This window comes from Sander lucioperca, chromosome 6 (genome assembly GCF_008315115.2).
Source record: "Sander lucioperca isolate FBNREF2018 chromosome 6, SLUC_FBN_1.2, whole genome shotgun sequence".
Lineage (NCBI taxonomy): Eukaryota > Metazoa > Chordata > Actinopteri > Perciformes > Percidae > Sander > Sander lucioperca.
Window position 1 is genome coordinate 11,753,534 of NC_050178.1, and position 15,101 is coordinate 11,768,634.

The following is a 15,101-nucleotide window of genomic DNA, read 5'->3' on the forward strand; positions in this document are numbered from 1 at the left end:
GTTAAGGACAAAAAGAGATTGTTAAATATGTCTTCTTAATTACTTCCTAAATTACCTCAAAGTTAATGTTGAATCGTGCAGAATTTCCTGCTCTCACTATCACGAAACTCTTCATTTTGGCATCCGTGAATCGTGGTCTCACTAGGTAAACAGAAGGGTGAAAGTTGGTCATTATGGCATTCATTTGAGCTTTTCCAGGATAAAGGGCAAACCAGAAAATTCAGATGATTCCACTGCAAAACTACAAAAATATTAATTTACTTTTCTTTTATAGTACACTATGCTGTACTGCTGCAATCATCTGTGTTCTTCATTTGACCTGGACTATTTTTTTTACTGATTCAAACAATGCCCCACCACTATAATCAAAACAAATTGACACCAACCAACTAAACTCTTTGAAGGTTTTCATGCGCACACTATTGTGTTGGTTATTATTATTATTCTTTTTTTAAATATATAAATAAATATTTTCTTTGCAAATGTACATATATCCTGAATTTGCAGTTGCATTCTGAACATGAGTCATATATCATAATCATATGATACTTCCGTTACTGGTGATAAGATGGAAAAGACAATTAGATCTACCCAGAAACCCAGTTCATCAGAGTAGGGATGTCACGATACCAAAAATCTAGGTAGGTACCAATACCACCAAAAGTACATGATACTTGATACTAAAGTTGATACCACAGTGTGTAGGTGGGGGGGGGGGGTGATGATGAGTGTGATTTACATGTAATCAGGAGAAAATGTCAGTCTTCTGGGCGCACAGCCCGCTGTTCTGAAGCCTGGCATCACCACACAGCTAGCGTATGGTACTGTCTTCCATGAGTTCACCTGGAACTCCCAGACAGCAAGCATGTTTATTAGTTAGTCTGTTTCTCTCTGCTGGCAGAGAAAAAAAACAGACTTTACTTCCGGTTTGCGAGCTCCAGGTGAAGTCGGGATAGCTGTTGCTATAGATGTAATGTTACGGTAAAGCCAGAGGCTGACTGCAATCAAGCCGTCGTGCACGGCAACGGAGATGAGGCGCTCTATTTTCCTGTGCTGGTGGGCGTTCTTCTTCTTCTCCAGCAATTAGCGGCAAACTAGAGCACTTGTAGGCGTATACTTCCCCATCAGGTCCGGAAGAATTGCATCCTCCGGTACCTACGCTACTGTAGAAAAACGAGTACTGTCACGTTTTCACAATTTTAGTACCGAAGTACCAGGTCTCTTGACATCCCTACATCATAGCATTTATCTTGATTGTTCAAACCATGCTTTAATGATCCTGAACAAGGTAACTCCTAATTGGGTTTGTGGAGTATCTATTAATTTATTTAGGTTACCTAATGTCAGGATTATAAAGTTAAACTCACTTATTGTACTACTACTGGGTCTTTAACTAATAAGTATTGATACAGTAGAGTTCTAGTAATCATGATTTTCTTACCTGGAGGGGGCATAGCAAGGATGTAATTATCCAGCTCCTGTGGCTCTCCCTGTCCTCCATCATTAGTAGCAATGACTCTCACCCAGTACATGGCCATTGACTTCAAGCCTTTCACTGTATAGAAATTCAAGGTTATTGCATTTGCATTGCAGCGATCCCATTCAGTATTTTCTGCAGGCCTGATCTCCACAAAATATCCTTTGGCTTCATCCTCAACCCCCTCAATGTCCTTGGGTTTGGTCCAAGACAGGGACAGGGTTGTGTAGGTGGAATCTGTCACTTTAAAGTCTATGACTTTACCAGGAGGCTCTGTAACACATGATTCATATTCAGTGCTGCAATTTGACTGTATGAAGTGTTGATGAAATAATGACTGTTCTTAATGTCCACCTACTTTTAGGGTCTCTGGCAAACACAAACTCAGATGGTGTACTGAATTCACCCGCTCCAGAGTTGTTGATTGCTGACACACGGAATTCGTACTCCATGCCCTCGACAACATCTTTAACACCGACTCCCTTACCTATATGGGAAAAATAAATATGCAATATAGGAACTACAGCAATAAACATTCACTTATGTGTTGTAACAGACTATTATAACATGATCAAACAGACATAATGTATGAATAATAGAGTAACCTTTGATCATGTCATCAGGTGTGTTTACTGCACCCCACAGGTTGCTGCCCTTCTTGCGTTTTTCAAGTTTGTATCCCAGAATATTGGTTCCTCCAGTGTCGGATGGAGGAGACCAAGAGAGGTTGATGCAGTCCTTGAAGGCACTTATAACCTTTGGGGCTGATGGAGGGCCAGGGTATGCTGTACACACAAAAAAAGGGTTCTTTAAGTCATTTCCTAGTCAAAAATGTAGAATTGGGAGAATTGATTGTGATGTTAAAATTACAAAGGTTTGTTCTGGGGAGACCCGATCACACCTGAAAGTGGCTCATCGAAATTCATTGGTGTCATCTATTGAAATAAGTGATGGTAGAGGCTTGGTGATGTGGGGGATAATCACAGGGCTGGTTGGTGAACTATTGTAGCTGGTGATATAACGGCTAACATGCTAGCAAGCCAGAACATGCAAGTGCAATGCAGTCTCAATAGCCCTCTGAGCTTTTTTTTTATTTTCTCTGTAATGTGACGTTAACTTTCCCCTGTGATGCCGTTCTTAGAACTGTACATTGTTTTATTCAATAAATAGTAATTGAAGAGTTGCTAACAGGACAATGTCTCATAACTATCTGAAAATCATTCCTCTTTTCTGGAGCAGAATATACTCAGGAATAGCAGGGTTAAATAAAACTGGATGATGCAAAACAACTGAGAAGGTACAATGGCTTCTTCCATTTTGGCTCTGCAGTTCTCCGTTCCCTTTAAAGGTCAACACTATCAAGACCATTTGCTATTGGTCAACAGTGTTGGGCAAGTTACTTCCAAAATGTAATACATTATAGATTACTAGTTACTGTCATTTGAGAGTAATTAGTTATATTACAATATTACTGTCTCTGAATTGTAATGCGTTACACTACTTTTGCATTACTTTTGAGTTACTTTCACCAAAATAACAGGGGAAGTTTGATTTGGCAGCTAGCTTGTGAATTTCACCACCGGATCAATAAAGTCTCCTCTTTATCCACTTTAATACATCATAGATTATTCATATTTTGTATAATTAATATAAATATGCAAAGTAACTAAAGCTATACAAAATAGATAAGTAAAATGTATAATAGGCAAGTAGGAGAAAATGAAAATACTCAATTAAAAGTACGGCATTGTTGTAAAATGTTTGTTTATAGCACTTCAATAAGAAATTCATGTTGTTTAGGTTAAAACACTCTAAAGGAAATGTTCAATTATAGTGTGATTAAAACTCACTATTTACATTATTTACAGTACTTGATTTACAGCTGATTTGTGAAAAGGTAGCCTACACAACCTTATTTAACAGTAATTTAGTTTTACTGCGAACCGTCACAGGAAGTGCTTTTATTTTGAAGTAGGCTACACGAGTTGTCTGTTGTGTAGCCTACTCTTGCTAGCTTACTGAGAAGCGACATGTCCGTCAGGCTCAAGTTGTTCACTTTCTTGTTTGTAAAACTGCAACATATTGAACAGTAAATGGTCACAGTAAAAGACAAGCGCTTTTGGTCGTCATTCGAAGCCATTCCACTACAGGCATAGTTACTCTCTACGGCTGATAAAATGCAATGATATTTACGTGTAGCAAGCCTCAACATTAATTCCCGACATGTTTATATCTGTCAGCTGCTGATGTACCGTCACCTGTTGGGACATACATGCTGTCCGTACCGTCTCTGGTTCTGGTTCTGACCACGGGAACAGAAACAGGACAGCTCACTTCAACGCAGCGTAATAACTCCTGAAAATAATATCCATCTCGCAAATGTATTTGTCTCTGCAGTCATCTCAACCATTGAATACAGCGACAGGAAAATAATACGGCTTTTTTTTTTTTCTGTGAAGAAATGTGTCGCGGTGTTGGTGAATTCTTAAAAAAACCAATGCACCACTAAATGTTGCGTTAAAATGCGTTGTAACTCGCGTTACTGAGATTGTAACGAGTATAATATTACCGAAATTTAATTAGTAATGCGTTATATTACTGCGTTACAGCAAAAAGGAATACATTACTGTAATTGCGTTACTCCCAACACTGTTGGTCAAACGTGCAAATTTGTTTGTTCACCAGATTTGAACTCAATGCAAAAAAATTGTGTGTATTTTTTTGCTTCTGTGAAGCTGCCAATCCTTGCTAGCTATTGGAATTAATTTTGCTTGAAATGATGGGTGGTGTGACCGGCCTTTACTAAAACGTTGTATTTCTAAGATAACATAGTTTGATAATATTGTTCTGAGTTTACCTTTTGTTCCAGCTTGAATGTCCTCCGTTTCCATCAGCTCACTGGTGCCCATTTCAGTCTCCACTCTTATGCGATAGCAGTACCTCCTACCATGGTCTACATCAGTGTCCCTGTATTTGGCCTCTGGACCAATTGGCCCCACCTTCTTCCAGGTGTTGCGGCCAACTTGATTTCGTTCAAGGATATAGTTGCCTATCTTGCAGCCACCACTGTCTTTTGGGGGCCTCCACTTGAATTCAAGTGCAGAGGAGGAGGCTTCAACAATTTCCAGAGGTCCCATTGGAGGAGTGGGTTTATCTGTCAGAAAACAAAGTAGCATATAGAATATGAATCTGTGCTGAACACTTAACCTGAAGTGTAACAAAATTTAATTTAGTTAGACAGGTTATTTTTAGGCCACTTACACTATAACAGCATACCAAATACAGTAAAATAATGTTTGTATACATACCCATTACAACTAGCTGGCTGAAGGCCTCGACAGTGCCAAACTCATTTTTGAGTTTTAATTTGACTTCGCCGCTGTCCTTGCGCTGCAGCTTAGTTAGGAACAGACAGGTGCAACCCTCCGAGTGATCAAACTTAATATTTGCTTCTTCTGAAAGCTCTTCACCCTCAAGGTACCACTGAATTTTTATAGGTTCCCGTCCAACATAAGGTAGTTTGAAGGTAGCTTTTTGTCCTTTTTTCACGGTTGAAGGGATTTTAAATGCTTCCAGGTCCTCAGTAGAAAATCTGGGTGGATCTAAAATAATTGGTAAAACAATACAGATTTTTTAAGCAGTGTCATGCTACTGTATCTACAAGTAGTACAAGTGAGATAAACTTCAAAATAAAAGCAGTGGAAAAATTCATTATTATCACGACCATGACCTGCGGGCACTTTCTAATGAGTGATGCAACCTGTTTATGCAAGTAAGCAATTTCTGTAAGTTTTTTTTACCTTCAACAATAATCAAGGACTCTGTCTTCCGCCCATCTGCTTCAAATTTATATTTTCCAGCAAATTCCTCTGTGACTTTGTGAATTTTCAGCCTATGGAAAGTTCCTTCCTTTGAAATGGTTATACCCTCAGATGATTTAATCTGGAAAAAACAAATGGTACCACAACAAATATGAATGAACTCTCATCTGAAGCTCTCACCTGTATGAATACAATAATTGCCAATTCCTGTTTGGCTATATTACTGCAATTACATCAAAGCCTATATTATTCATAATAACCACATTTAGACACTGGGCTTACCTCATCTCCATCTTTGTACCAGATTCCCTCGCAGTCTTCCCTGCTCACTTTACACTCCAGCTCTGCTGCTTCTCCAACAATGGCTTTGCAGTCAGAAAGCCCAGCATGAAAGTGAACTCCTGGGTCTGAGGATTCATCAACCAGTAAGTTAGTGAATGCACAGGGCCAACAGCTAACATCTGCATACAAGCTGTTGTTTCAGGTTGTTGTAATGCATCCATGCATGGATGTGTACACACTTACCTCACAGACAAACACCACACATTTTATTTCTGTTGATATCACGTATTCTATAATCAATTATAAAATACATGTTAAAATGCAGATGTGATGTCAGAAAGAGCGCATTTGGCATTTATTTGAAACTTGGTCAGTGAGTAGCTTGATGATTCGGTCTTGTTTGGTAGTGGTCTTCTTTATCTTGAAAGTTTTTTCAGCGTTGCAGCTCATAAGAATACCTTAAGCGAGGCTTTCATTTGCCTCTGTTCACTTAGTTACTCTTGAAAGAAATACACGCTTTTAAAATACCATATAAGAAAAAATCCCACTCAAGACTGACATTTCCTACGTCAGTGGAAGAAATCAGCATTTTGTGTGGTTGATCTGAATTCAGTCTTCATTGTGCAGAAATTGATTGTGTGGTCATCCTCCAAAGTCAGCTTGGGTTGTCTTCCATCTTCAAATTATGTAAGATTGTGTTTACACACACGTGTAGCAGTTGTTGCGTCAAGAACATGATCAGGTCTGCGTTTTCTCATTTAAATAATTAACCTCAATGCACCGACTCATCCTGAATTAACAATTAGAAAGGCAAGCAACATTGTTAACACAGAGCACAGGTGCATTTAAACAATACTTACACACACACACACACACACACACACACACACACACACACACACACTCACTCACTCACTCACTCACTCACTCACTCACTCACTCTCTCTGAGGTGGACACATTGCCTGCTTATATCCAACCTGTAGGTCATAGAAATAAAATGATATAACAAATGCTGTTCTATTGTCTACTAAACAAAAAGACTAAAGTATGTTTAGATTAATTTCATTGTTAAATTGTGTGCTATAGACAAAAACTGTTAGTGCATCAGATTTGATTAGCATTTCTTAAAGGCACTCTTAAGGTCCACAAATCCACTCTTGCTAAACTCTCTGATAATTCTAAAAGGACATTTAACCAATTAGAGTTCAAATGCAGCATTCTGCTCAGTCGCCACACACTTTTTATGTTAACCCTTAAACCCCTGGAAAAGTCATCTGCTCATCAAATGACTTTATTCAGTGGCAGTGCTTCCCATGCAGCAGTAAATGCAGCGCCAGTAATCTTACCACTAACTGTCTCCACGATCAATGGGCCTTGCCGTGCACGGCCTGAACGCATGCCAGCTGTTGCTGGCTCACCGCCGTCCGCACCCTCACCATTTTCAGCAGATTCATCACAGCCTGCTGCTGGCCCGTTTCCATTATCACCAGTGGCACCACTCGCTTCTGTGTTTTTTGCTTTTGCAGTTTTAGGGGATATCATCGTAATTACCATCAATCCAATGTTTCTCATTTTCTGTTGGATATGCCTTACAAATAACATCAATGAAACATTAACAATAACAAATAAAATGTGAACATGGAGCATGAAAAAAGATCAGCAGCAACAACAGAAAAAACAAGCATTAGCTTCAATACGGAAGAAGAGGGTGGTGGAAAAGGTGAGGAAAAGATGGGTTCCATAATGGTGCCATTGTGAAGTGGCTTAATTAATCTAAGGGCCTCATGGATTGTTTTTCATTTTGCAGGTAAAACTGTTTTGCTATTAAGTATCACTTGTTGCATGGTATTATAAATCCTTTATTAAAGCTTTAGTGCGTAACTTTTTGATATTAATGAACGCCCATTACATTCAAGCCATTGCCAAATGAGTTGATACAAAGCTAATCAAGACTATCAGCTCCACACAACTCTCTGTATTTCTCAGCATGGCCAGAGGCGGCGTCAGCCGATTTTACAAGTGCCACAGCCCCGAATGTTTTATGAATAGCCCCGGATATCTCTCTCTCTCTCTCTCTCTCTCTCTCTCTCTCTCTCTCTCTCTCTCTCTCTCTCTCTCTACGTGCAGGGTCCAACCATGCTGTATTTGTTGCTATCACCTAGCAACCGTCTTTACGTGAGCAAAGCTCTGTGAAAGGTTTAATTGAAGTTATTTGAAGTTCCTGTGACGTGACGTTTCCAGTCTATGGTTCAGACTCAAACACACAGAGCTCTGAAGCAGACCTGTGCGTCGCTTAGTGTCCACTCTCGCTGTAAAAAGCTGTGCAGCTTCAGGTTTATGGATGCGCTCTGCTCTCGACATGCTGCGGCAGATGTGACGTGTTTGTGCTCCGTGTATTTCTGCAGCAGTGTCGGTTTTCCACCTTAGATGTAGAGCAGCGTACAGCCACTTCCCTAAACTTTGTCTCATTCAGAGACCAGAGACCCAAACGGGGCTGTGTGTCTGTCAAAAGGTCTGAGATCTACCGTATCAGCAGAGCAATCACGTAATGCACAGCAGACTATGGTGCAGGTAGATTATTTTCTGAAATATAGTGACTTTATTCTTGTAATAGCCTATTATAACATTATTTTTCTCAAAATATCACAACGACTCCAAATCTCAGAGAGCAGAGATGGGATGAGTTATACTGTATTTTGAATGTGCACAAAGTTTTGGACATGAGCAGAAATATTGCTCAAACAAAAATTTTAAATTAATTATTGTATCATTGAGGTGAATAATTGTCATATGCACATTTAAGGAGGTTACTTCCCCAACAAAAGACGCAAAAGAGTAGGGAAGAGTAAATGATACCTAGGCTACATGTGTGCTGACTCAGATTTTAGAAAAGTTGATCCAAAGGAGAATAAATAGTTGAAAGCAATACAGAATGCCTGACAGCCTTACTGCAATATATTCCATTAAGTTTTTATATTACCCCTCAGACCCCCCCCCCCCCATCATAAGTCACCACACATATCTGGAAACAAAACCTTGGCCTTTGGGTTGCCAGGCCAGTTATGATTAGGCCAAATGTTAGCGCCATATAAATTACATCTACAAACTGTCCAGCTGAAATGAACATACGCTGGCTAGAAAACAGGCTGGGCAAGCCAATCGTTTAGCACTGGATTCAGTTTATTGAAATGGGTCCGGGCTAAGCCCCGAACCGCCTCAAGTCCTAGAAACTCAAGTGAAGATAATTAACTCTTCTGAAGAGTACAATTTTTTTTTTTAATCCTCCGTGGCTACTAGCAACTAGGTGGAGGGGTGCGCGATCACGGAAGGCTTGTATTATGTGGACGCGCCGACAGTGTTGTTGTCATGACTTAGAATTCTTCATGAGGGCGACAGAAACTACGCACTATAGCTTTAAGTTTATTAAGTATTTTACCACAAGGAGTAATACCAATGACTGGTATATACTGTAGTATTTCTGTTACTTAAAAATACCAAATCTAAAAATCAATTAGGACCAGGCACCTTTTATGTTCTCAACTTGAAAACATCTGTAAGTCACCTTTTCCATTTTTTTACCAATAACAAACTTGTTCATGAATCAAACGAGGTATTTATGACAACAAAAAGACACACAAGTCTACAAACATGAAAGCACACATAATACATACAAAATACAAATATAGAACATATCTATATTTATTTAAGTAAATGATTAGATGGAGGAGAATGCTGAATTTAGCATAGCATATGCATACTATCCTGCTGTCTAGTTCTCAGAAGAGGCACAAAAACAAACAAAGATATAGACGTATAAAATTATAATAAATAATGCTGGCAAAATTATTGATAAAGCAGATAGTTAATAAGTAAATACTTAAAGCCCAGGGTTTTCAATTGTTTTTGGACTGAAAATTAGCTATTAAATTTCCCGCCAAAACTAAACTCTACTGTTTTTTCTCGTAGGCTCTAGAACTCCAAGAATCAAGAATAATTAATAAACATAACTCTGAATTCATGCTACAATCTTTTATAAACTAGATAAAGTACACTTTGTCACTGAGGCTTAACAAGACCTTTATATATATATATATATATGTCTTGAAATTTACCCAGCCCACATGGAGCTTTTAGCTAATTGTACGATCGGCAAAGCGGAGCAGTTTAGCACTTTGTAAAGTGTCAGTGTCGGCAGTTTAATTTGGTCAGTGTTATATCAATTTATTGTTAAAGGACCGGGGTGTAGGATTTAGGGGGATCTATTGGCAGAAATTGAATAAAATATTCATAATTATGTTTTCATTAGTGTATAATCACCTGAAACTAAGAATCATTGTGTTTCAGTTAGCTGAGAATGAGCTCATATCTACACACAGAACTTGACATGTTGCACCGATATGTTTCTACAGTAGCCCAAAGCAGACAAACCAAACACTGGCTCTAGAGTGGGCCTTTTGCTTTCACCTGAAGGCCACTGTAGGTTCTCTTCACACTTGGAAGGAGGTATTCAGTTGGTTACAATCTGCAACCTCACTGCTAGATGCCACTAAACCCTACACACCGGTCCTTTAATACAGCTGCACCAAAGTTAGGAAGTGTTTAGGATTTCCTTCCGTTTTGATGTCAAAGTAATTTTCGTTTGCAAATTACTTTAATAGTCAGTAAATTGTCTACAGCATGCAGCCTTTGACATTTCTTACCCACAACAGCTTCTGCAACTTCCACATTTTTCTTTTTGGGACGTTTTCCTTTTTTCCCAGAATTTTCACCTTCTTGATATGTGATTTCCTCATCAATGCTATCTCCTATTAGTGATAATAAATAGCCAATTTATTTCAGAATGTCATGCATATTATTAGAGTATTGTTGATTGTTGGTAAATATATTTTTAAAGATATGAATTAAAGATTAATAGACTTTTATTAATGAATCTGAAAGTTAATGGAAAAGACAAACAGTAACATCATAAAGATCAAGAGTGTTGCAAAATGTAGACAAAAGAAAAAAGAGACATATCAAAACGACAAACACAACGACAAAATACATATACCTTCTATGCTACTACTATTGATGATATTAATAATGACATTTCCAAAAATAAAGACGTTTCTCTACGAAGATGTTTATATTGCATCCTGATGAGCATTTAGAGAAAGAAAAGAATAACAGGCCACATTTTGGAAAAAAAATGTTGTCGTTAAGTCTGTCAACATACATTGTAGTATGAATTAATTTCTTACCTATCACTGTGTCGGGAACAAGTGGACCATCTCTCACACGTTTCTTCTTTTGTTTTCCTTCTCCATCTCCATCTCCTTCTCCTCCCTCTCCAGCTTGTCCTTCTCCCTCTCCTCCTCTTGCTTCTTTTCTTTTACCTTCTTCATCAAAATCTTCAAATGAAGCATCTTCCCCTCCTCCCAAACATTCACCAGCTCCAGCTCCGGCCTCAGCCCCACCCCCAGCTCCACCTTTAGCTCCAGCTCCGCCCCCAGCTCCGCCCCCAGCTCCACCTTTAGCTCCAGCTCCAACCCCAGCTCCAGTTCCATCTTCTCCTCCACCTTCCCCACTTGCACCACCAGCACTAGCTCCAATGCCTTTACCAGCACCTGCACCTTTGCCAGTGCCAGTTCCATCAGCCCCAGCACCGCCTGCACCGCCTGCACCGCCTGCACCACCAGCCCCTTCAGCACCTCCAGCACCTCCAGCACCTCCAGCACCCCCAACTGCATCCTTGCCGCCTGCTGCCTTATTTGCCTTTGCAGCTGCCATAGCTGCAGCTTTTTCTTCAGCTGCTGCCTTTTTAGCTGCTTCAGCCTGTGCTCGAGCAGCTGCTTCTGTAACTTCTCTCTCAGCTTGAGCCTTCTTGGCAGCCTCCATTTTTTCTTCCATTTCTTTCTGATATTTTTCCTGCTGTTCCTTAGCTATTCTTATCAGATCTTCGTCATTGCCGCCTCCAGCCATAGTGGTTTTGCGAGTTGCCTTCTTGCCCTTGTTTGCGGGATCTTTGTCAGCTATAAAAGATTTGTTAAATGTATATGTATAATTTTAAGTTGAATATCAAAATAGAATTTAACAATTATTTGGTGTCAGGGGAAAGTATCTTCGTGGTATTCCATATGTATGCATGCAAACCAACGCATTCTCATAAATGGGTCCGTATGATATCGTACAAAAATGTACACACACCAAAATGTATGATATCCTACGAAATTAGGAGACCGCCGGCTGGCTACGAGCTCCATGACGCCGAGCTGCAGTTGCTAGTTGTTTAAGCCACTACAGAGCTTCATGATCCGGAGTACAGACCTCCACTCTTATCAACGGTAGTTGGTGGTTCAGTAACCCAAAAATAGGTGACATTGAGCCGGGTACAAAGCACAGCAAGCTGCCTGTCGCTTTGGCGGACATTACGGTTAAATTTCGTCCACAAAATATGAGTGTTTTGCCGCAACGAAAGTTAATATTAGGCACCAAAACGACTAGTTAAGATTAGGAAAAAGATTGTAGTTTGGATCTTCTACAGAACGCGCATTTCCTGGGTGAAAGACTTTAGTTTTCCCCAGGAAGCGAACTCTGCTCTCTGGCTTGAAAGTCCTGTATGTTAACGCCCACCCATCCTCCCCAACCTCCTCCCTACGCGGCCAGCATTCTTATACGGCGGCCGTCAATGTAGTCAATACAGCAAAAAAAATGTAATGCTTATGAATTACGGTGCTTAACTTTTTGAACGAATGGTTCATGAGAACAGGCTGATGCAAACTGAATTTAAAACTGCATGAAGAGTATCCCCAAGGATAAAATAGTAGGAAGAGAGTTGTTTTCTCACCTTCAACTATAAGCCAGGCATTGCATGATTTGATTCCTGCCACAGCAGCGTAGATACCAGCGTCCAAAGGCATACAGTCCCGCACAATCAACTTGTGGATAAGCTTATCTTCAGATACAGTGATTTCAAATTTTTCACCATTGGTCAGCGGAGTGCTTTTGCCCAACCATTTGAGCTCATTCAGAGGGGCAGTCAGGACACATTGGAAGAGGGCGTCCCCTCGTTCTTCTGCTGTAACCTCTTGTATTTTGACAGCAAAGTCAACATTAGGCACTGCAGGGTTACAGAAAGACACCAAATAGAAAAGTAAGCAGAGAGAGACTACTTTCATTTCAATGTATCTTGCCCCTGTACAGGGTCCCTGGTGGCTGGCCGGTCTCATTGTGTGCATTTAATTACAGTTAAAAGAATCTGCGAACCGCAACAATATATCAGTTATCCTTGGACGGAATTTACGGAAACCTGATCCAATTTTAATCACTTGATGAAGACATACCTTTAAATTCTGTGGAGAATACATTGACGCCCCCAACATCCACTGAGTAGAGTCCAGCATCTTCTGAACTTAGTTTACCTATTTTAAATATAAATTTCTTGCCAACTTGTTTCAAACTATGCTTCATTTCCTCGCTGTCTTCTATGGTGAATGGGACCATGACGCCATTCTGCAGAATTTATGGGCATGTTACCATATTGATAATATATAATAAAATGCAGTAAGATAACACTGGAGTAAGTAGTTAACCCCCCTCACCTTGTACAGGAAAACTTTGCTGCTAGGATCTTTGAGGTCCATTTCCAATTCAATTGTTGCACAGTCCTTGTCATCGACTTCAATAGGTTTCAGGTTACCGATGTGTGAAACAAACTACAGTAGAATTAAAGAGAAAAAAAAACACATTATTTGATTTTTTTAATGAGTCGGGTAAAAAAAACAACTAACAAATACTAGAAAGACAACAAATGTTTGGACATGCTTATGATATAATTAAAGTAGAATTATAAGGCCACATACCTCTGCAATCTCTTCCTCTCTCTCTTTCTTCATTGCATTGAGTTTCTTTAGCATGCGGCGGAAGTCTGTGATACCATGCTCTACACAGATGCGCTCATAGTCTTTCTTGTCTGCACTAAGGAGAATTTCCCAGATCTTCTCTTCTGGCTCCATTGGCTTTTGCTCACGTGTTCCATCAGGATTACTGTAGAAAGAAGAAAAAAAGAAAAATTGTGTTAAGCCCCACACCCCATTGTGTTTTCACTGAAATAAATACTCTCATAGAAAAGGAATCAACGTTATGAAAAAGTTACCATAAAATGTTATTTTAGGAGACAAACAGCTACGTTTACAATATTTCACTCACCGCTTTTTAAGCTTTTTTCTTAAGTCCGTTATATCTGGGGAACCATAACAAAAAACATTAATCCACTGAATATATATGTCATATTTGTTTTTTACAACAGTATTAAAAAAGAGCAGGTTCCTAGCAGCATGTTTACATTTCATTGACAATGTACATACTATATGATAGTTTGATTAAAGCTCCATAAGAATTGTTTTTTTTTAAATAAAATAAAACATTAACAAAGATACCGCACAATTGTAGTTGCTGATGTTCACGTTTTTCAGTCAATTTCTTAGAGAGCCATTAATGTGTCAAGTGACAGCGCACAGTGGCACTGCACTGATATGACAGATGCACCATTACATAAGTTTTTTTTTCCCCACGTAATTTAAATTAATGACTAATATAATGAATGTCATTTTTCTATGAAAATATATTGAGCTGCTGCATCATTCCGAGTATTGACTGCTTAGATGAAAACCATCAACCTTTATTCATCTATTCCATGAAAGTGTCTTTTTAAAAAATATGATGAATGTGTTTTAAATTTCATTGCTAGTTTGTCTCATATTGAGTGCTATTTGTGTCTGACAGGTGCAGTCTTTCTCTGACTCTTTTTGTAATGTCTTTGGCCTTAAATGGTTAGCCTTGACCCTGACAGCCAGCAAACATAAACAACTAGTACATTTCTAAAAAAAGTATTTGCGAGTCATGCATTTGAAACCTCACCTTCTTCTGATTGCTTTTGAAATTCCTTGGTCTTAGAGAATCCAACTGTAGAAACAATTGCCTTGGTTTCAATTCCCTGTTTGTCACAGTTCAATACAAATGTGCCAACTTAGCAAGATGATATATAATGCAACGATTATATAACACACTAGAGAGACGCAAGTATAATAAGGATCCTACCTGCAATAACATTCAAGGCAACAGTGCAAAGAGCCCTTCCATATTCATTTGTTGCAAAACACTTGTAGGTGTCAGCATCCTCTGGAGAGACCTTAGGGAACTAATGAAATGCAAACAGAGTGGCATTGGCATTTTTATTATCACCAAAAGCTGTTTTAGTATTTAGGCATTGTCATATTACATTTCCTGTGCACAAAAAATTGCTCCATATCCCATTCACTTCTATTGAAGCCCAAACTATGGACAAATTTAAGCATGTGTTTCCTGTTTTGCTGCAACCTCGTGTTTTATCACTATATTTGGTACATTATCACACAATCAGACTACAAATTGTAGCATTGCCCTCATACACTGTTTACATCAGAAACGTGACATTACTTTCTTTTTTAGAGCGTGGGTAAATTTTGTTGATTGGAAACATAATATGACCATGCCTTTGTTG

The 15,101-nt window shown here is 39.1% G+C and overlaps 1 protein-coding gene and 1 long non-coding RNA gene across 3 annotated transcripts in view; one reads left to right on the plus strand and one right to left on the minus strand.

The window, feature by feature from the left end:
• LOC116051473 overlaps window positions 1–15,101 on the plus strand; it is an 87,656-nt gene that overhangs the window by 65,211 nt on the left and 7,344 nt on the right. The window lies entirely within an intron of this gene.
• LOC116051472 (immunoglobulin-like and fibronectin type III domain-containing protein 1) overlaps window positions 1–15,101 on the minus strand; it is a 29,966-nt gene that overhangs the window by 2,513 nt on the left and 12,352 nt on the right. Inside the window, exons 6-20 of the mRNA XM_036002587.1 lie at window positions 14,660–14,759; window positions 14,480–14,524; window positions 13,769–13,802; window positions 13,423–13,606; window positions 13,162–13,275; window positions 12,904–13,072; window positions 12,408–12,680; window positions 5,581–5,705; window positions 5,278–5,419; window positions 4,786–5,079; window positions 4,335–4,631; window positions 2,083–2,262; window positions 1,836–1,964; window positions 1,442–1,750; window positions 56–141 (exon numbers count right to left, since the gene is read on the minus strand). Of these exons, the coding sequence (XP_035858480.1) occupies window positions 56–141; window positions 1,442–1,750; window positions 1,836–1,964; window positions 2,083–2,262; window positions 4,335–4,631; window positions 4,786–5,079; window positions 5,278–5,419; window positions 5,581–5,705; window positions 12,408–12,680; window positions 12,904–13,072; window positions 13,162–13,275; window positions 13,423–13,606; window positions 13,769–13,802; window positions 14,480–14,524; window positions 14,660–14,759 (2,481 nt within the window). The remainder of the gene's footprint in view (window positions 1–55; window positions 142–1,441; window positions 1,751–1,835; window positions 1,965–2,082; window positions 2,263–4,334; window positions 4,632–4,785; window positions 5,080–5,277; window positions 5,420–5,580; window positions 5,706–12,407; window positions 12,681–12,903; window positions 13,073–13,161; window positions 13,276–13,422; window positions 13,607–13,768; window positions 13,803–14,479; window positions 14,525–14,659; window positions 14,760–15,101) is intronic.